The 22,403-nt window shown below is 40.6% G+C and overlaps 1 protein-coding gene and 1 long non-coding RNA gene across 6 annotated transcripts in view; one reads left to right on the forward strand and one right to left on the reverse strand.

Moving 5' to 3' along the window:
* Window positions 1-22,403, forward strand: part of LOC122864792 (chemokine-like protein TAFA-1) — a 109,380-nt gene that overhangs the window by 73,121 nt on the left and 13,856 nt on the right. For all 5 annotated transcript variants that reach the window (XR_006375297.1, XR_006375298.1, XR_006375299.1 and 2 more), the window contains exon 3: window positions 17,401-17,541. Coding sequence is in view for 1 of the 5 variants with exons in the window: in XM_044172467.1 (XP_044028402.1) it covers window positions 17,401-17,541 (141 nt within the window). In the remaining 4 variants the exon portion in view is untranslated. The remainder of the gene's footprint in view (window positions 1-17,400; window positions 17,542-22,403) is intronic.
* Window positions 1,446-15,054, reverse strand: LOC122864799. The gene is made up of 2 exons (XR_006375302.1): window positions 14,934-15,054; window positions 1,446-3,399 (listed from the first exon to the last, which is right to left on the reverse strand). It is a non-coding gene; the product is annotated as an uncharacterized LOC122864799 (long non-coding RNA).

Raw genomic sequence — 22,403 nt, forward strand, 5'->3', positions numbered from 1 at the left:
AAGGTAGTGATATTGGCCCAATTCCAATCCGGACCCTACACCCTCCCACTGGAGTGCACTCTCTGTGGAGTCACATTTGCTGCTGTGGAGGGTCTCTTAATTAAGGGGGAGGGGAAATACACTGGCAAGCTTTGGGACGCCCTCGCCTTTCGCCGGCAGAAACAGGAACATTCGTCAGCATGGTGTCCAATCAACATTTTTCAGATATTGTAATTAAATCTAAAAGATAATCTTATACACAGCATTGACAAAGATGTAGCCTAGGTGTATGGGCAATGACATGGCGCACTCATTCATGGCATAGTAAGCTTGTGAAAGGAAAAATGATTAATTGAATAAATAAAAACTAACTCCCACTCTTCTTTGGCCACGTTTCTTTTTTGGTTGAACATTTTTTTGTTTGCCATTCTTAATCTGATTAGGGCCTTGATTTTTTCGACAGTCCAATACAAAACACAGGCAATGAAGTCAAATAATTAAAATCTAGTCTTCTGTTATTCACGCAAACTGCATCTGGAATAATAGACCACACTTCTTTTGTGAAAAACTAGTATATACTGGTTTTTGTCATGGGTATATGACAAAAAGTCTGTATAGAGCTTCTTCTGCCTGGAATATGCTCCCCACCATCAGATGGATCAAAAACTCTCTTTCTTTCAAAAAGTCACTAAAACAAAAATTGATGAATCTCACATAGATGTTATTTGGATATGCTGTTTTGGAACCTTTTGTTCGTTTTTATTATTATTAATTTTTTGGTGCTGTGTGTTTGTGCTACTTATTTGAAGCACAAATGATTTTCACTTATTATTTATATTTGGCTTATATTGTAGTTTCTTGTCTTATTGATACTGTGATTTTAAATTGTTGTCTTTTTTATTGTTTTGTGTGGACCCCAGGCAGAGTAGTGGGGGCTGACCCATTTTCACTGTCATGTTTATCCTCCTAAAAGAGTTGCAAATAAATACAGTGGAAAAGTTTTGTTAAACTGTGTCCTCTAAGAAAAGTTTTAGTTAAATGTTGAGACAAGGTCAGGGAGAGACCTAGTCTTGATGAAGAAAGGAGAAAAAAAGGATGATGTGCCTTGTGATGAGTTATATGAAGAGACACAACAGTATGGTGAGCTTGCTGGCTGACAACCTGTTCCATCTGTCTTTTTATCCGACTTCCTGTTCCTCCGTCTCTTTTCATCCTTTTCATCCTTTTCATCTGCCGATCTCGTAGTGCTGCAACTGAGGCTTATTTTCATTATAGATTAATCTATTGATTATTTTTAGGATTAACTAATACATCACTTAGTTAAATCAATTGGTTAAATGTTAAGTCTGTAAAATATAAAAAAAATAAATGACAAATTGATCCAGATACCAAATTCCAAAATTATATCCTTAAATTCCATATTTTGCTAAGTCATTTAACAATATGAAAACGAGAAAAGCAGCATCTTCACATTTAATGTTTATTGTAATATGATGCATTTTGAGAATTTTGGGGGGGCACATAAACTCATTTGGACAGGCATTGCCCCCCTTATTTTCATAGCTATGGCCATCATTTCTGTTGGCCATGACAACATTGTATTAATCAAAATAAGATCTGAGAACACAGTGACATCATTACAACAAAGTAAGACAGGGAGAGAGACACATTATTACCAATAGAAATCAAAATGACGACAAATAAGATACAGGCCATTTGAAACTAGAATTTCCCTTTACAGGATTAGTTAAATATCAAAATTTGTCATCTTGTTCCTTCCTCCTACAGGTTCCTCTGTAAAAGATGGTGCTGTGCTGCAATGCACTGAGAGTAGGCACTGTACATTCCGAGTGAGAGCCTCTAGGGTTCTCAGGTTAGAAACTAGACCCAAGAATACGCCACAGTCTGTGTCTCACCCTGTTCCTCCGTCTTATCGAAGCTCCAGCTGATGCCAACAGAGGTGTGTAGGCCAGAGAGGGTGTGCAAAGCTGTGCTCGTGACGTCAACAAAAAGCTGCACTATTCTCTGGAGGCCACATGCCAAATTTGAAGGTGATTAATTAAATTCCAAAGAGAGCAGGCGGGTCTGAAGACATTTCTATTTTGAATGGAGTTGGCATCTGCCTCAGCCACAGCAACTCTGAGAATGAAAGATAGGAGACCTTTTAAACACATTTAAACAAGCTGCCATTGTATGCAGCTGAATGAGTCTGTCTGGTTTAAATCATACAGCAGTTTACTGTTATAAAATGCCATCAGTTGTGAAAATGGATAAATAATGGAGCTCTTCCAGAAAAGTCAATGGATATTAACATAGGAGTGTCATAGTACAGTAACTACTGGGGATTTACTCTCCTCTTCATCAACCATCTGTTGCTGAGCATTGAGATCTGCACTCTAATTTGATTTGTGTGTGAGAAACAGCTGGCAAATATTGTTATTGCATTTTCTTCCGTTTAGAGTGCATAGGTGTTGACAGATCAGAGCAATAATGTGAAAATTAATGTACAAATTAACCCATGATGAAATTAATCCAAAACACACTTTTTTGCAACAGTGTCAAGCAAAAGACAACCAGTACAATTCCATTACTTGCCATTTAGAAACATTTACTTGTGCCGTGCTGAATGCCTCCTTTGTATGACAGACTTAATTGCAATAATTACCACAACTCATAAGAGTAATTTTAGTCTAATTTGTGTGTGTGTGTGTGTGTGTGTGTTTCATGTTCTTATATCCCAGTGGGGACTTTAACCCGAATGCACAAAACTCATGGGGACTTGTGTCACCGTGGGGACAAAAATTGAGGTCCCCACGAGTAGAGACTGCTTTTTGAGGGTTAAGACTTGGTTTAAGGCTACAGGTTACAATTGGGTTAGGTTTAGGGTAAGGGTAAGGGTTAAGGTTAGGCATTTAGTTGTGATGGTTAATGTTGGGGTAAGGGGCTAGGGAAAACATTATGTCAATGACTGTCCCCCACGGGGATAGTGAAACAAAACGTGTGTGTGTGTGTGTGTGAGAGAGAGACACACAGAGAGGAGTTGATGAGTCTCTAACAAGCGGCTTCATCAGAGTGAGGAATGAGCTGCCAAGCTGGATCTTTCTTTTGACCTACCTTGAAGAGCGATGGATGGATGGATGGATGGGTGGATGGATGGATGGAGGGACACAGAACAGAGAGAAATAGGGAGAGCATCTACTGAAGTGCTTTGCAGAGGCTCCTTTCTTCATTGCCTGTCAAGGCAGCCTGTCTGTCTGCCAGGAGACGATCACTTATCTCCTAGCTCTGCTCCCACAGTCACGATTTGGAGCACCACCAGTACACAGGCAATGACCAGGGAAATGATGCAGGGGATATGACGGATAAAGAGGATACACACGGTGACTGCTGCTTTTGGCACCATGCCAGCCATATCTCTTCCTAAGTTGATGTGTTAAAGGGGGTGGGGGTGGGGGTGGGGGTTGAAAGTACAATCCACAGATGAAAGGTAGATACCCAACACAGTCTCACGGCAGTTCATGAAATTGTCACAAAATGTATCTATACGATTTATGTACATGGACACGAATTTTCCATTTTTTTTCGTGACACTCTAATGTATTTCAATTGGAATTATCTTTCATGCCTGCACCACGTTTTTTTTCCGGTAAAGTTTGCAGTAATAAATATGAATAAATATAAATATAACAATTGAGAATGACTTCCGGATGGGAGCCGAAACATCTTGATTCTGAAAACAGTGTCCAGATGACTACGACTGAAACCTTTTCTACGATAGAACACTCCTGGACGAATGAGGGACTACACCGTAGTAATAAATATGCAACATCCGGTTAGACTTTTAAATAAAGCTTGCTGAGAAACATTTCAGATGACGGTCACAGTTTGGTTTGTTTAGGAATACACCATAGTTTGGGTTAAAATAAATACTTAAAACAATCAACGTTGACTAATTTGGTTAGGTTTAGGCACTGAAATTACCTGGCTTGGGTTAGAATAAATAAATTCAATGTTGACTGTTGAGTTCACACTGGAATCAAACCCCGGTCTCCTATGTCAAAATCCTGTGTTTGACCCATCCACCAACCTCCTCCCTGCGTGGACCTTGTCGCTCTATATACTATGTTCGTCCTTATTAGTTTGAAAGTCATGCTGAGTGTCATGAAAAAAATGGAAAATTCGTGTCCATGCACAAATTTATAGTTTAGATTAGATAAAATTTTATGACTATTTCACAAACTGCCGTGAGACTGGGTTGAGATACCAGCATGGGAAAGTAGTTAGGGTGGACCTTTATGTACCTGAAAATTTTGTTTAACCTTATTTTTCTCCTGGATAAAATATTCACGAAATGTCAACACAATTCAGTTTTTCCAATGTATTTATTTTTCTTTGAAGGGAGATTTTCTCTGGTTGTTTTCTTGCTCTCTCCCTCCTCTTCTCTCTCTTTCTCCATCATAAAGCTCAGTGCATGCATTGCTCTAGCATTAGTATGCGCACTGAGTTCAGTCACACTTTGATGTGCAGCCACATGATTTCACAGTCCACCCTGGTGGCACAGATCAAATTTACAGGTATGTAGAGGCAAGACTGATGAGGAGATTCAGGTTTTCATTTCATCTCTACTTAAGGGTTTCACAGTTACAAGACAATATAATGCCCAAGGTACATGCACTGTATGTGAATATTGGGTGTTACTGTTGATACAAGACTCTAAAAATGTAATCATTTGACCATTTTGTCACCATAATTTTGCATAAGCGAGTTTTGAGGCAACAGAAAAATGCACTGAAAACTATTTTTAAACATTGAATTAATTCTATCTCTGTGTAAGTCCTCTTATAAGAGAGCATGACCTTGAGAATCAGCATGGACATGAGTTCAAAACAAAGTCATGATTCTAATCTTTATAATTAATGGGTACATGAGCCTGTCATTCATTACGGCTGATATTTAATCTCGTAGATGGAGGATAGTTTCTGTGACTGAATCATGGCGTATTTCAATTCATGATTGATTCCCTTCTGCAGAGGATTGCTGTGGAAGATGAAGTAATCACTCTCAGTCAAAAAAGAAAAGAGTGAAAGTTAGTGCTTTTTCTTTTCACAAAGCTCCAGCATTCAGCAAGTCAATTCAGTGTGTTTCCAATGTTACAACATTTGGTAAGAAGCCACAGGAAGCTTAAAAACATTTGATTGCATTATTATTTCTGCAAACAGAGAAAACATGTGATTCATATAAAACCACTCTTAATAAACACACCAGAATTCACCAGAATATGAAAGTATTGATTCGAAGAGATGTAAAGAGTGGGGAAAGTTTGTTGTTGTCTTCATCTCTGCGGGGATGTGAGATGGTGGCTTGTTAATGATAAACTCGTCAATCATTTTTGTAATGAATCATCTCACATATTGTTGCTTGGTTCGTGGTTCATTTTTCTCTGTTGTGGCCTCAACAATAGAAACAGATGAGACTGAGACTCTTCTCCCACTTGTGTTACCACATCAAGATGTTATCTCCAGCTTAAAAGCTTATCAAGCCGACAGTAATGATACTGAGTGACTGAATTGTGTGTTTTGATGGATATCGCTGTGAGTAATCTGATGCCAAATTGTGTTCCACTACTCATATTGTTCCGATTTTAGAGTCTGCAAACAACTACCATCCCCGTCTCCTCTCATTCTTACTGCCACCAACCCGCCCCCCCACCCATCTCTAGTCTCGCTTATAGTCATTTGTCATAGCTATGATTCATTCCCACAGGTAGAGAAATAGGTTGAAAATCCATTTTAGTGCTCTGTGACACATAAATAGATTATCATTGTCCGATGTCTATTTGGCCCCTAGTTAATCTGTTGCATATTGTGTACTGTGCTGTATTTTCAATAGTTTCCATTCTGCTCTCTGGTAGAACTGAGCAACTGTCTCTAAAGGTATCTGCAATGTTTTATGAGGGGGATAATTAGCCTCTACAGTGAAGAAACAGAACAGAATTAACAGTAAAGATTCCTTTTATCAAATCATTTTCCACACAATCGTTGGCTACGATTACATTTAATCATGTGTTGGGAACGTATGGAAAGGGTCCCCTCTTTATGATGCCTCTTTTATTGGAAAATAACTAGTTGGTATGATGTGTCGTCCGGCCACTTTGGAAAGCAAAAGTGTTTATACTGTACCTGTTCCAAATGGCCACACTTGAAGGCAGGGTGAAAAGACGGCTGAGAGGGGCAAGACACACTAATTGTATAAATAAGGGGATAACGTCCCACATTTTCAGACAATCTCTCCTGGAAGGCATTCATAGTGTTGCACTTATTTGCACACACAAAATGTGACAGAAATAGTTGGCTAAAGAATGAAATAAGAGCTTTAGAGAGCAGTTGAAACCCTACTTTCTCACCTCTGCACACCTGGTCAGTTACGGAAAGTCTATATATATATAGTCATTTTAATGGAAAATCAATTTATAAACTTTGCCAACCCTGGTTCAAAGTATACACCGTATGTGAAATGGCAAAAGTAAGAGTTAAATATTTATTTTCAGACAAATGTCCTCCAATGAAATTAGGGGAACCTAATGACAAATGGTGGTTATCTTAGTGAAATAATCCTTGTGGCCTTTGTTTTATCCATTTTTAATCTAATAATGAAAAAATGGGATTCATGTGATTTTTTTGTGTATGACATATCGTCTAATAGACAGGTATGAAAAAATGGCTGTTGCCTGATCAATTTAAATAAAATTTCTTCAGTCATGCTTCTCAATAGTCCACAACACACCCTTGTACAGAGAGCAAGGTCAGCCACTAAATGCCACATCTGACATCATTACTCTGCATTGTCAAACAGGAGCGTGTGTTTAGCATATTGATTTTCCTCCCTTTTACTCTTGCTTAGATTGATCATCACGTGGAAGTTGGTCTTCGGGAAAGTGATCAATGCTCTGTCATGCAATTATCATTTTACAAATGTGTCATTTAAAAGCCAATATCCATTTTAATAAGGTGCTTAGTGGAAAACTCTTTGTCATGTACATGTCAGGCAATGAGACTGGACTTAAATAGAGAATATAGGCAGTGAATAGTAGAACATGTGCAAAAGCTGTTACCTTTCGTTAATAGATCCTTGGCATTTGACATAGCATGCTGTACATGCTTGAGACTACTTTGGCTTAAATGCTCCTCAACCACTTGCATGGCAAAACAGGATCACTTTTCACAGGTTTCTACCTACATTTGCACTAACAGTCTGGAGTTATGTGTTTGTACAGCATGTGTGCATTTAAAATGCTGTTTGTGCATGCAAGTGTTTACAATAAAATAAATAATAAATCAGAGCGAACATTAACAGACAGACGTGAGCTGTGGCCAACTGCCTTAATGCTTAAAGGCAGCATTACAACATGCAAACATATTATATTATTATTATATTATATTAAGTATATAAACATTTATTGCATATGGGTCCCAGTTATGCACAATCATGCATCTCCCTGATTGTTCGGCTTTAGAGAAAGTGGGCAGATTATTAGCAAAGTGCCCTTTCTCTACATGCACTACTCTGGGAATGTTTGCATGCATCCATAATTTGATGGTAAGTGCCTGCTGATGCATTATGCATATTAGATAATGCATTGTGTGTAATCCAGGCAGACCTCACCTGAACCAAGAGCAACATGTCATTCCAGACGCCACACGTAGAAGCCCCGGTAAGGCGTGATTGCTGGTTGAGACAGCCACCATGTTCTCTGCATCACACCTCCTCCAATGTGTCATTCTGTGTCACACAATATTCAAAATAGACCTTCGACCAGACAGAAGCTCTAATGTATCATACGCAACAATCCTATATAGCATTTTAAAACTTTATTTTTAGCCATTTTCAGAACATTTTCCTTTCTTTGTCTTTTTTTTTTTTTTAGAAGAGGTGAACTAAAACTCATGGTCTGTATTCAGGCCATTTTCCAGGGCTCACAGCATCCAATTGTTTTCTACCAAGGAATGTCACTTTTTGAAGGCTGTTGTATGGTGCCGTTCAAAAAGGCAGTTTTGTGATTTTGAATGGACAATTTAGTTTCTCATTTCACCATCCGACTCTCATTTAGAGCGAGCAGTGACCTGTGTCATATGGACATTGGACAGAGGTCAGACACCGCCAACTGTACTGCAGGGTGCAGTAAAACACGGAGTGGTGCGGCCACACCTGCATGCTTGGATCTGATGGTTGTGTTGCTTTGTAATGACACAAGAGTGTACAGACACACAGACACACAGCAGAAGAGAGGAATAAAGTAAGAAAAAAGGAAGTGATAAATAGAAGTTTGCTGACTTTATGTAATGCATCTCTTTTGTTGGGATTCAGGTAGAGCAGGTTTGGATATTAGCAAAATATCAAATATATTTATGAATATTTATGAAATTATTAATATTATCAAAATGAGTGTGTGTGAGTGTGTGTGTGTGTGTGTGTGTGTTGGGGGGCAATAGAGAGGAGGCAATCCAAAATGGCGGGCAGGCACGCCAAAATGGAGGACACACTCTATTTGTCCTCAAGATGAAGCGTAGCTAGTTATGCTACCACGCTATCTGTGCTGTTTGAGATATATGTGTAGGTGTGTATATGTACGTGTAAATGTGTGTGGGTTAGTGAAGAGGAGAAAGAAAGAAAAGCACACAAAGTAAGGTAAAAGAGATCTCAAATGCCGTGGTAAGACACAATACCTTTCCCTTTTTCACACAGGAACCCGGCAGCGAACCTATATTCAACAGCCGTGTCACTGGGCTTTGGTTTGATAAAGCACAGTTATTTGCTTCCACAGTGGCTAAAACTAACACAGATAGCAGTCCAACAGCGTGGTACCGACACAAAAATGAAACGTACTAGGCACGAAAACACCGCCTGTTACTTTCCACAATTCACAACAATGAAGCTTAGATAAAATAACACACAGTTATAAACTCTGTCTCTGCCCACACAAGCCTCTTACTTGAGATCACACTTGATAGTGATTTAATGCGTCAGTCCGTTTGGATTATCCTGCGGAGTCCTTGCAGCCTGGGATGCTGACGTGGCCAGGGCGCTGTGCTGTCGGCGGGTTCAGCAGCGAAGTTGATCCTCAGTAGGCAGCAGAGGAATACAGCTGAGTCGACTTTTAGTGGGACTTCCTGCGCTCCGGTGATGGCTCGTCCAGTTGGAATCCAGGGTTTGGATTCAAGCTTAAATCTTTCACACAGGTATGACTTAACGGACCTGAGGGGGTTTGGCGCTTTTTATACTAGTTCAGGCTTTTTGTTTCACATGCAGGCCTCTGTTCTTTGTTCTCCACACGTGGTGAGGCCCAACACTTTATATGACTGTGACGGCATATATAGTAAATTCTGTACAATACTGTTTCTGGCACAGCACTACACTATTTTTGGCTTCATATTTCTGTCATGGAAATAGGAAAAGTGGGGTGTAAGTGAAGGGACACAAGCCATCTCTCCCCTTTACTACAGGTTTTTATTTTGATACTACATTTAAAATGCAATGAAACCCTTCTCCATACAAAATATAACTATAATTGACTACAAAATATAACTGTCATGCACATAAAAGAGTATCCAACAAAGTTATCCTTACACCTGAAAGACTCCAGAAGTAGGTTACATCCTGCATATATTTACCATAATCACCCCCTTTTTCCATTCATCTCGAAGGTAACTTCTGAGAACTTTTAATGTGTTTTCTCCAAAGCTGTGTTTTGGGGGTTTACCTGTCAGCAAATAGTTTTCATCGCTTTTCTGAACAACCATGTGGGTAATAAAAGCTTGAATTGACATTTAAGCTATAATGGTTGTCGACAGCCCCTGTAGTGCCCCTCCCTTCACTGGGCATGAGCTTGGCAGTGGGTCTTCTTGCAGCAGGCTGAGTCCATGACACGGAGAGTTATATATGCCAGGGCATTACAGAACCCTTCTTAATCCGGTTTGTCACGCTGCTCCCTCTGGACTGAGGTAATTTCATGGTGCTGAACTGGTATTGATAGAGCATTGGTAAATGAGGCACGCAGCAATCGTTAACTTTAATAACCATAAAGATGTGAGCATTGGAGTCATACAGGCCCTCGAGAGGAAACCCATACAGGTGATTAAGAATCGACCAGGGCCGTGGCCAGCAGCACCTCGCATCTCTTATTTGTACTAATGGAATTACCTGTTAAATATGTCAAGACTATTACCACCAATGGTGCAATTGCTGCGTTATACTTTTCCTATTCAGTAAACTGGAGCCGTGTCACCAAACTAAGATTTTTCTTTTTAATCTCTCTTTTTTTCCTGGCTTTCTCCTCATTTATCAAATCCATTCACAGTAGGTTTCTACAGTTGGATACACTGTAGTAGAGCAGCATTCAGTATTCTGTAGGACTTTAGCTAGATTCAGAAGTGAGCCATACCAGCAGAGGGGAAAAAAACAACATTGATTCGTGTGACTCCAGTATAGCTGGGTCAGTGGTTCCTGTCAGTCAGCTTGAGCTCTGGAGTGTCTTTCCCCCCCCTCAGGTTTGTGGTAGCTCCAGGCACTATAGCTGCTATGTCCACTTGTTTGTCTACTCCCAACACTGTGGGTGATGCTGCCTGAAGAGGAAAGTGAAATCCAGGCCACAGAAGGGTCAGTGAGAAACCAGCCTAAAGCCTTCACACTGGCTGAGGTCAGAGAAACCATACGGATTACTGCAACAAGGTGCTGATGGGCACTTGATAAATGAATCTACTCCAGCTCCTGATGCATCAGTGAGACATGGGTCAAGAGGTTTTTAGATTGGATAAGCAATGGTTAACAATGCCTGGGATTCATTTGTTTGTTATTCTTGGAGACAGCACTGTAAAATGTCCCAAAGCTGGCATCCCTCACACTTCTTCTTTAGAAGTGTTTAGTGGTGAATGGTGCAAGCCTTCCTCCTTGAGGCTACCTTTTATTATTCATTGGCGAGAGTCAGCTCGCTGTGAAAGGGCTTCAGAGTGAGAACAAGTGCCTGGGGATCAAGCCTTAGTGGACGATTTACTCTCCAAGGCCAGGAGAACTTCAGTGCCGCAAAGAAGTACTTCATGTCCAAACCATAAGAGGAATGGTGCCTTTTATGCTTTTACCAACAATGGGATCTTTCTCATGTGGAATACACACAGTCAGTGTCCATGTTAACACCTCCAGTCAATGACATGCCTAACAGCATAGTTTTAATGTGGCACATACACAGAAATATGCACTATGCATGCAGTCTGTCTGTGCTTTTCTCTTATCTTGCTACTTCACACATCTCCTCCATACACCATCAGGTGTGATTCAGAGAGCATTAGCACCGCAGAAGTGATATACTCCATTATGAAAACATAGTAGTGTGTTCTAATTCTACTCCTCCCAGGGATTTCTCTTCACATACAATTCATTTAAACTGGTCCTATTACAGAAGTAGAGGAATTTGAGCAGTAAATGAGGGTTGTGTAATTTATGATAAAAATATATAAACTGTATCACTTGCCAAGAGGAAGGACATGAAAAGTTGTTCCCTGGCACTTCCTCTAAGGCCTCTATTTGGAATCCACTCGGCGATGCTTTGTAACATTTTTAAACATTATGCTAAGTAATCAGGGGGAGTGTTCATGAAGTTCCAACTTGATGCTTAAGTAATGAAAAGCTCAATTCTGATGAGCATCATTAAACATATATGCAGTGGGACAGCTGGCCCACAGCCAGTTTGATGCCTTTGCTTGCTTCTTGAAACAGATCATTAATATCCTTCTTTTTTCTTCCCTCAAATCTGAAAAACATAAAACTAATCGGGACAAACAGAATAGAGCTTTTTTAATGTTGGACATATCTGACAACTTTTCAATCAGATTAATTTTATTATGTTTAAATCTGTGCATCACAAGTCATAAAAAGGGTAATTTTCCATTATGCATGATTTCACAGAAAGAAAAGTTGACAGAAAAAAACAACTCAGTAACAATCTGCTGCTTAAAGAAACTTTGCAGGGGTTTGAACTGACTTATCTGGCGCACAGTACAAAGTAAATTTGTTCACTTGTAAAAATGCATTTGGAGACTGTGAGAGTCTCAATTTGTCCTCCAAATGTGCATCATTTTCAGCAATAATTTGAAATGCAGCGCTCACTCTGCTTCTTGAATAAGAACTGAGTGTCACATTTACATTTCTTAGCTTTACACGTCTACATTTATTTACTGACAATGGGAACCGTAATTCTTGTTGCCACCTGAGATGTAAATTGACAATTAGAAGTACTAAGACAGTCGATAGCTGTCAGTTACACAGAAGCACTAGGAACAACAACAAGCCCACAAAAAAGGAGGAATTGTGAAGAAAGATGGACTGTGGTTGATGCAGCAGCTGCTTGTCTGGCAAAACAAAACAGGCACTCCAGCATGCACGCGGAAACGACTCATTTTCACCCGAGTGTGCACTGATTAAGTTGTTATGACGAGTCCTTGAGAGGCTTAAGTTTTCCCGGCTGCTGTGTTCCTTCCCTCGGCCATATGTCATTACTTAATAAGTGTAGCAGTGAGAGAAGCAGAGAGAGTGAGAGTGTAAAAAAGAGAGAGAGGAGGTGACAGAAATGCTTGCGGTGAGCCAATGATTACTGAGTGGCCAAAAGCCTTATAGTTGTTGACGCTGAAGCTGAGCCAAGGTGAGGTGGGATTTATTTATTTTTTTGTAATTGACGTTGTCACGACACCTGCATTTCTCTCTGTGTTAAAAAATTGCCAAATGCAGTGAGATCACAAGGCAGTCAGTTCAGTAAAGAACATTCTTTGTCATTCAGAGTATAAAAAGAAACTGTCACTTTCATTCCTGTGAGCCTGGAGTCTTTGGGTGAATAAACTGTCATGGGTTTGTTACTAACTAACGTTGAGTTTATGCACAGAATCATAGGTTGTGTGTTGTAGCTCTTCATGGTGACCCATCTATCTGCATGGATTTTATGGCACATTTTCACACTAGTTCTGTTAGGAAAGTTTCCCTTAGATACTTTTAATCCAAGGAGAAGAGAGTTCTCATCCTTAAAGCCTTTTCTCTCGTAAAAGTGAAATGTGAAATAATAAATACCATTAAAGCATAATGTAAATCCCACATTTGTTTAGCTTGTCTCTCAATCACATACTCGCACACTCTCCTGTCAGGCTCTTGGAAGCGGTCAAAATTATTTTCTCCGTCAATTAGTGTTTTTCCGACTGTCTTTTTGAGCTCCTCGTTATCTTTGACAGCAGTAATTCTCAGCTGCTTGACAGATGATTCGGTCCACGGTCCGTTTCTGTAGTAAAGACGTCGGGAGATGCTTTGGACTCATTTTCACACGTCATGAAATTATTTTCACCATGGCAGCAAAACACAAGCCTTCAGAAACTCCTATAGGTTAAACTGGGCTAACGAAACACTTTTAGGGCTGACTAACTCTAAAAGTCACACAATAAACGGACTAAAAGACGCTAGGCTTGCATCATCAAGGCTATAAAAAACCCATAATGCAACACTCTCTGTAGGAGTCGGTGTTACAGCAGCACTCTCTCCATTCAGAAAGAATATCTGATGTTCAACATAATTGTCTAGTCTTGAATTGAAAGACCCCCGCTTTTTCAGAAAAAGATCTTGTATATTCGGACCAATACGGTACATTTATGTAAGTGTAAAAAGTCATGCAGATGTGTACCTTTGCATTTTTGCTTTTTTTAAAGTGTCTGTAAATTTACAGACAAATACTCTAATATGAAGTATGGCTTTTTATCTTGAGCTCTCATTCCTTCTCCCCTGATCTATCTCCACATTTTACAACCATACCTCATTAACAGCTCCTAATTGGCCGTTGGGCTAAGCTGAAAACAATGAAGCATTGATTTCCTTAAACATAATCACCTCATCCAGTCATTTAATGGCTGCTGTCACTGTGGGCCGCCAAGAGAAAAATGACCAGTCAGTGGTCCCATCGATGCCCTTCACCTCCCCTCACCAAAGGCTAGAGTGCACAGCCACCCACTCCATCTTAGCAGGTTGGTTTAACCCCTTTAGCTGCTTGACAGGCTCCAAGCACTACATCCATCACAACCTGCAGTCATGTCTCAAGTTGTTGTGATCCCATATTGCACAGTAATGCACACACAGTTAGCGTTGAGCACTTGAGCGTTTCAGCAGTATATATGTATATTATGGAATACCAAAAAAATATCACATGCATAAATACACACACAAACTCATATGGGCACAGTCACAGCTCAGACAGATAATGGATGGTCATTTACCCCACTGGCTACCTGAATGGGATTATGCGTAGTCCAAGTGGCCATTTGTCGTCTAAGTGGCTCTCATGACTGGCCCAGTAGAGTCATCGGGAAGCCATTTACGCTGCTCTCTCCTCCACATACCAGATGGTTCATAGTGATCACGCCTAATGTCCACCTGGCTGATGGCTGGACCTCACCCCCTGGCTAAAACACACGCAAGCATTGTGCTTATGTGTGTGTGTGTGTGTGTGTGTGTGTGTCAGGGATAATCCCGAACTATGATGGCAATAATCAAAATAATATGTTCTGTCCAACTTACTTGTATTCAGTCAGATGTCTAAAAGTAAGACATACACAACAAACACAACAATATTCCACTGAAAGATCACTTTTGTCCTCCAAATCAGCATTTTTACAAGCTTAAGCCCCACCAACCTTGTATTCTTTAGATTACTGATTTTAAAAATCGTACCATATTTTTGTACAATAGATTGTTGAATGTGCCATAAGGCCAACAATCAGTTTTCAAAAATCATCTGGCTATGACTCAATAGGTTATTATTGTTCTGTTTTTGTTTTGAGTTTTTTGATTATTATAACTTCAGAAGAAATCTTGATTTATAATTGAAGTGTAATGTAATTTACAGTTTTCGTAATCCTGCTTGGGCAAATTCTTACCTCATGCTGAAACAGGTGTCAAGCTGAATCCTCCCAACTCCTGTCCAATGTTAAAGTCATATTGTGCAGCCTTCCCTTTGTGGTTGGCTTCCTTCTAAACAACAGTAAGCCTACAATGAGGAACCTGACTTGTGATTCATTTATTGCCCAGTCATGTGTTCAAAAGGTTTAGACTACTTCCTCTACAACTTTTGGATTGGAGCATGGCTTTAGTTCAGCAGAGGAAGTTGCACTCAAATCAGCTGATTGGCGTCACAATTTCATTCATGTACATGTGTCATTTGTCCTTAAACTGGCTACCAGCTGACTCGTAACATCCAATTCCATTCATACAAGTTTATCTTTATAAACTTTATAAACAGTTCTCAATATGACTATACCCTCGAACACTCCTTGCTGCCACAACTTTTATGTTATTTTAGCTTTGGTATTGTTAACTCTTATGTATGTACTGTATGTTTACAGCTATGCCTGATTATGTACTATATATGTGTTACAGGAAATTAGTTCTCCCAGCATCTCATTTGCAATAAATGGTCAATTTGTAGACTTTGAATATTTGATACGCAAACTTGCTTTCGTAACTTAAGTCTCACTGAAGAAATTAATCGAAATGTCACAGATCAGGAAAAGTCACGTCACATTTAAACAAGTGATATGAATATGGGGGGGTTGCCTTTTGTTGTCCCGTGTCAGATGTGCTGGTAACACCTCTGTTGTGTTAACCTGCAAATCCGGCTTTGAAGCTAGCTGAGGGGATTCAACACAATTCAGTATTCTGTGATGCAACGCAAAGTCCTCACTTATTCAGAGATCTCCTTTGACTTGAAAGCAAGTCTGCAGGTCAGGAAGCTGTCAGTAAAATATTCAACAAGCCAACACATTGTGGGGTTTGGGGTTTTAGCACACTCAAGGGATTTTTCTCCTCACTTTTATAGTCTGTGTTCTGCCTCCTCCTGCCCAGAAATATCTAAAAACAAGCGCCGAGAGAGTGACATTAATACTGCACGACAGCACGGTCCAGCAGGACTGCAAATGTTTGCCTTTTAATCCAGGACTCGGCGGCCTTTGGTCTGGCCACGGCAGACATTGATGAGAATGGGAGAAGAAAACTGTTGCCAAACTTGTCGAGGCTGCTGGGAACTCAGTTCCGTAATTCATGACCCGAGCCATTTCAAACATTTGCACAGCCAACCCAGCCAGAAAAACACACACTGGTTGTTGTCATGCCAGTGGAAGCAAATGCATCTTTCACCGCAGCAGGATGTTCTCTTTAAAACTTGGTACGGCCGAGTAAAATGAGGCACAAACAAGATGAAATGTGGTATTTGGTTGTCTCCCCTTTTTTTGCACTCTATCAATTCTGTGGATTGGAGAGGATAAGTTCAACCCTCCTCTCCTCTCCTCTCCTCTCCTCTCCTCTGTCCGGGGATGAGCTCCAGTTTAATTGTTGGACGCTGGTGTCTGTTGCGGTGGCTGTCAAGGGAAGATAAAGAGTTTTTCCTGGGGCGTAAGGAAAGGGGAGAGCGGTGATGGAGGGCCTCGCTGCTGCAGCTCTGCTGGCTGCATTAGCCCCACGCTTTATAATTGTGTGAAGGGGGCACTTCCAGTGGCTCCCTCATTACTCACTGGCATGGCCAGTCCCTGGCAGCCAGACACACCTTGTCCTCTAGCTCTCTCTCTCTCTGCCTGTCTCACTCATTTCAGGATGTCCCTCAGCTCCATCACCCCCTCTCCCTCCCCTGGGCAATCCTCCCTATTGTTATTTTGACCCACTACCGCCATTGGCGCATATCGCCTTCTCTTTTCACTGAATTCTTTTGACATCCTCCTTTGTCAAACTGGGACCTATTGTATAGCATTTGCTCTGACTGATGTCACCTATGCTTTGGAGTTAATGCTTTAGTGTCGTATAGCCTAAGACTGTGTTGGCTCAGTCATGGGACTCAAAGGTGTCAGCCATCTAAGTCTATGACTGAAGCCTATGACTACCAGGTCTACACTGGAGAAGATCACACAGCAGATTCATCCCTTTTTAATCATATTGACAACATATGGAAGATATCAAGGATGCAAAGGCAGGCACATTAATACATAGCGAGTGGATGATGTGATCTTCATCATGGGCTGATTGGTATGGAGTGAGGACAGCCAGCACTGAGTGAGAGGCAATTAGAGGACATAATTGAGATGCCTCAAGGGCCAATTTGTTACACATACTTACAGTGTAAGTGCCCAATGATTGTACTGCAGCGTGCCTCAAATGATATGATGTGAGATAGCCGAGTTTCCCTAAGCCTATCTTTCATTAACATTATTGTTGCTTATTTGGATTTTTGATGTTGATAAAAACACATGTATAGTCAGTTAATAAAACGTTACAGGACCTTTCTATGTGGTTGCTTCAGTTAATTTTCAGTGACATGTTTCCTGTACTGTACCTTTGTGTCTGTCTATCTGTCTGCAGAGGGAGGTACGTGTGAGGTGATTGCCGCCCACCGATGCTGTAACAAGAATCGTATTGAGGAGCGTTCTCAGACAGTCAAGTGCTCCTGTTTACCGGGGAAAGTGGCCGGGACGACACGCAACAAACCCTCCTGTGTGGATGGTGAGGAAGTCTTATGTTTTTAACATTGTGCTGCTGCTGACTACTTATTACTGAAGGATCTTGTAGGGAAAAAGTCCTTGTCTTTTTGAAAAATGTTGTACCCAGCCCAGTATCCCTAGGAATTATGTACAAATTACATCCAACATGCCAACATTCAGGCAGAAAGTAACAGTATTGAGGCCTGCGTGGTTGATGGGTTTGTAGCGTGTTTGACTTTCATGCAGGAGGCCGGAGTTTGCCTCTTGTCACAGATCTGCAATCAGCATTTACGTTTTTATTAACTATAATCATGATCTTTTCCTAAGTGTTTTTGTTGCCAAATCTTAAACACATTTTAGCTGCCATAACTACAATCTTTCTGTAACCTTAACCATAACGTAATTGCCATGTGTTTGTTATTGCCATATTACTGAAAGCAAGAATTTTAAAGACATTGGCATTGGATGTAAAAAGAGAACTGTAGTTTAATCCAAGGTTTATCCAGGGTTTTGCGGAATCATCCAATATTGACGTTCTTTTCTGCCAATAGAGTTGGTTTTTCCAGTAGTCAGTAGTTCTACAGTGCTTAAGTTTCCTCATAAGAACACTTTGCATATTTCTGGTATAGAAAATAATATTCATGTCAAATTAACAATAAATAGGACACTGTCATGAAGTTTCATTTTGTTAACAAAATTATATTGCAATGAAAGATCATCTGAATAATAATTTTGTAATTTGCATTTAAATTACAATAAATCAGGATATAATTCTGAAAATGTTGCGAGAAATCCTAAACTTTTACATGAGACTAGGAAAGAAACCTGAGAAGAAGGTCACTGCATATTTCTACTGATAATTATATTATTACTTTGACTATACATGCATTATTGAATAATTACATAAGCGATTTCTCATTGGCTCATTCTGTCTAACTAGAGCTGTCTACATGTGCGATATAGACTAACGTTACATTTCAGAAACAGGTTCCAAGGTGAGATTATCATCAGGTTTGAATGACTTATTTCGAAAATACTTATTCTTCACATGCTTTAATAAACACCTCAGACAGTACAGCATATTCCAATTTAACTTTCTCTGCTGTCTGTCTGTGATTTTCCTATAATAAAAATACATTCAACCATTAAGAACTCAGTAGTGCAATGCTGCTGGGCATCATGGGAGATAAAGGATGATCCAGTTGGGCTGTTGAACACCTGAGCAGGGAGCACGTTGCAGATCACATTGCCTAAGGCAGCTCAGGCTGATGGAAATGAATAACTAATAAACACAAGTCAGGGAAGCTCCAGGCTAGTGCACCTGAATTACCTCAGCTGAGAAAAACAATCACGCAGAGGCTGCTCCATGGGAAAAAAATCCGACAGGAAGTCACAAGTCTACTGAGACAGAACTGCGATGCCCCCATCACTCCACGGAGCTCATTTATTGCTCTTCAGTCTCAAAATTATATCACCCCCACCTTCAGCAGAGATCAAAGTCATCTCTCTGACTGCCCTCTCGCAAAGAAATGACACCAAAATATCTTCATTATAAGGGATGTTACATGAAGGGCCAGACAGGCTCGCTCAGTGGGCTTCACAGGGTTGGTTAGCCACAGCTGACACTCAAAAAGATCCTAGAACATGAATTAGATATCAGCCAAGGACAACACAAAAGAACTTTCTCTCGGTTTGATAAAAAATTACCCAAAACCCTATAAAACTTTTCGCCGTACACCTGAATATTTAGTCCTTGAGACATTTTGTTCAAGAAACCGATGTGTTTGCCCTGTGGTTGGAGGCATCACCTGAATGAAACATTTACAGAGCGCTGACCGTGAGATGCAGCTTTTTCAGCAGACTGTGGTGTCCTTGTACAGAGAGACACACAACCAGACACTGTCTCCTCTGCAGTACCAAACAGACAAGGGACAACAGACCTAATAAAATGCCTGAAAACCTTAACATCAGACTGAGACATTTTCTTGCCCACAACTAAAAAGTAAACCTCAGTCCTAAAGATGAAAACCATGTAATAATAAAAGGGGAGGTAAGGAAATCCAAAGAAGTTGCCAGTAGAAGTTGGACAAAGATATACAAATCAAAAATTTCATTATATGGACTGAGGAATGAAGGTGGAGAAGGAGGAGATGTTGTTAACACTTCATGCCTCTATGCTTCAGAGTCCTTGCTGTTGGTGTATTGATTAACAAGCACGTATAGAGGGAGTGGTAGTAAAAATGGAAATGACAAGTCACTGAGCAGCAAGCTACAGTATTGAGCTCCACTACACCACATTGAAAGAGTTAGGATTACCTGACCTCTTAATTTTATTTCCTTTAGTTGGGGGTCCTTTCCCTACACTCTTGGATAATTTTCATCTGCTTGAAAGTGAATTAGGCTGTTTGTTATTTATTTAACACTGAAACCACCACGGGATAAGGGCTGAAAGGCAGGCTAAATAATTGTGTGATTATTCATAAGTGCTCATTTATAGTCAGAAGTGTCACACATTGCAAAGACGCCATTTAATTAAAGCATTTTTTTGGTAAGTGTGGAAATAAATGGACACACGAGGGGGGCACTTTGTTCAAGGGTTTAGATTATCTAGGAACACTATACCTGAAAGTGTTTGTCAACTGGGCCCCGCAGGCTGCCGTTGCACAATGTGAGGGATTATAGACTTGTGGAGTCAGTGGTCTGTCCCCTCAGCAGCGCACCGGCCTGGCCCAGATGGAGCTTTCTCCCCAGGTCCCGGCGTTATTAATGTTCCGTCCAGATGAGGAACGATGCCGCAGCCCAGCTCATCTCGCCACCCCCTGGGGGGCACCTGTCGCCACTGTACCATACACAGGTTATGTTCTCACAAAAAAATACACAGAATAGCCAGTGCTCTTATAGAACAAATCAAAAGTATATCTTCAGAGGTCATTTGGTTTGGACACACATACAGAGCCTGGAGGAATGAACACTCCTTTAACTTTGCAGAAACAGGCAGTCTCCCTGACATGCTGTATTATCAGTCATTAGCATCAAACTCCAACATCAAAGCACACAGTGAAGATCTGTCCCATTGTCGAGTGTTTACTACCTCATGAATACGAGCCACATGGGATTATTTCAGTTGCTATTGGTAATTGTTTGGGTTGTTATTAATATATGGGGTTGTGACGACAGCTTGCATTGGGAGGTGTCATGCTCAGTGGGGGTCTGCTGTCTGATTAACCCCGTAGTGGGAATTGATTATTAGCTTTGACAAGGAGAACTATGTCCCAGTTATGTCAAGGCCAACAAGGCTCTTAGTGAAGAACATCCCTTTTAACAAGTCAAACGCTCATATCTCTCCAGCCTCGCTGGGCCAATCACATGCACTCAGATTAGGCGCTCATCACTGCACCACTGCCTTTATCCCAGTGTATGAGACATGTAAGCCTCTAGCCACAGTATGGACATATACATTCGCGCGCACGCGCACACACACACACACACGCACACACACACAGATACACACACACAGACACACATACATATACACTCATTTACTCAACACACGCATGTAGATGCCCTAATATGCACATGTGCTACCACTTTGTGTTGTCATATAGCTGCTGTAGCAGTAAACTCTTTCAACAAGAGATGCACACAGATGCCCACTCGCTGCTGATCACTGATGGGGAATGAACCCTTCTGTTTGGCTGCAGGCGCGTATAGCTGAGCATGACAGGTTGTCATGGTACATTTGAGATACATCCAGGGGGGAAACACACATGGACGCTACTTGAGGGGAGGGACAAGAAGTGCTGCAGTTCTTCCACATACATTACTGGTCAAACAGTTGCAATCAGAATATCATCAGCATGCTATAGTAAGATGCACAGTTTGTCACAATCTTTAAAACATGCTTGTCTCATTACAAGGAGGGCCACCATTGTTATCAGCAGGAATATAGTTTATCAAACAAAACACTTCCTTATTGGCAGCAAACCTTGTTCTTACATGCGTTTTGTACATAAAAACATATCTGACCTGCAAGAGTTTATTCATTATTCTACTTGCTTGCATAGATAGCAAAGTCCAAACTGATGACACCCAAGAACAGCCAAGCGAACATCCTCCTATTATAAAAACCGCAGTTTAGCTCTCATATTGTTCCATAGCCCCCCCTGCTACTGTATGTTGTTAGCAAGACGCAAACCTGCTGCAGATACTGCCTGAGGAGAGAAAGAGCACATCATACTGTATAAACACACAGGTAGACATAAGGAGAGACTGACAGTGAAATCCTCCTGGGTCAGAAAGATGTTTTTGTCTTAGGAGAAGTTGAAGATAATGATTGTGAAGCAGGTTTTCTCCTCCATCTTTGTCACATCCCAGTGAGCTCTCACAGCATTGACGATGTGATTAGACTCTCAACCTTTAACCTGCCAGGAGAGGATCTGACCCTCAACTGGAAAGGTTGAAAGGTCTCCTTAGTTTTGCTTTTTCTCTCCCTCTCCCTCTCTACAACAATCATATTTCCTCCCTGCTCTCACTACTGGAGTAACAAGTCTGCAGATGTGCTGAGAGAGAAGTAAAGAAACACAAGGCAGATCTGTGTCAGCTGTGTGGGAGATGCATTTTTATAAATTGCTAAAGGAAAGGAAATAACTACACATTGTTCATTCATTAATAGGCACACACATACACACCTACTCACAGACACACACAAAAGGGAATCATAACATCAAACGAAACATTAAGATACTGTATAGTTTAATAGCAAATACCATGTATGTATTTATTGTTGTAGTACTTTTCCTCATGACTGCCAGTATTTTGCATTATCCCTGATAAATGTTGCTGTGTGTAAGTGTAACTATACATTCCAGTATTACCTGAATGAAT

This window comes from Siniperca chuatsi, linkage group LG2, assembly GCF_020085105.1.
Source record: "Siniperca chuatsi isolate FFG_IHB_CAS linkage group LG2, ASM2008510v1, whole genome shotgun sequence".
In the NCBI taxonomy this organism is placed as follows: Eukaryota; Metazoa; Chordata; class Actinopteri; order Centrarchiformes; family Sinipercidae; genus Siniperca; species Siniperca chuatsi.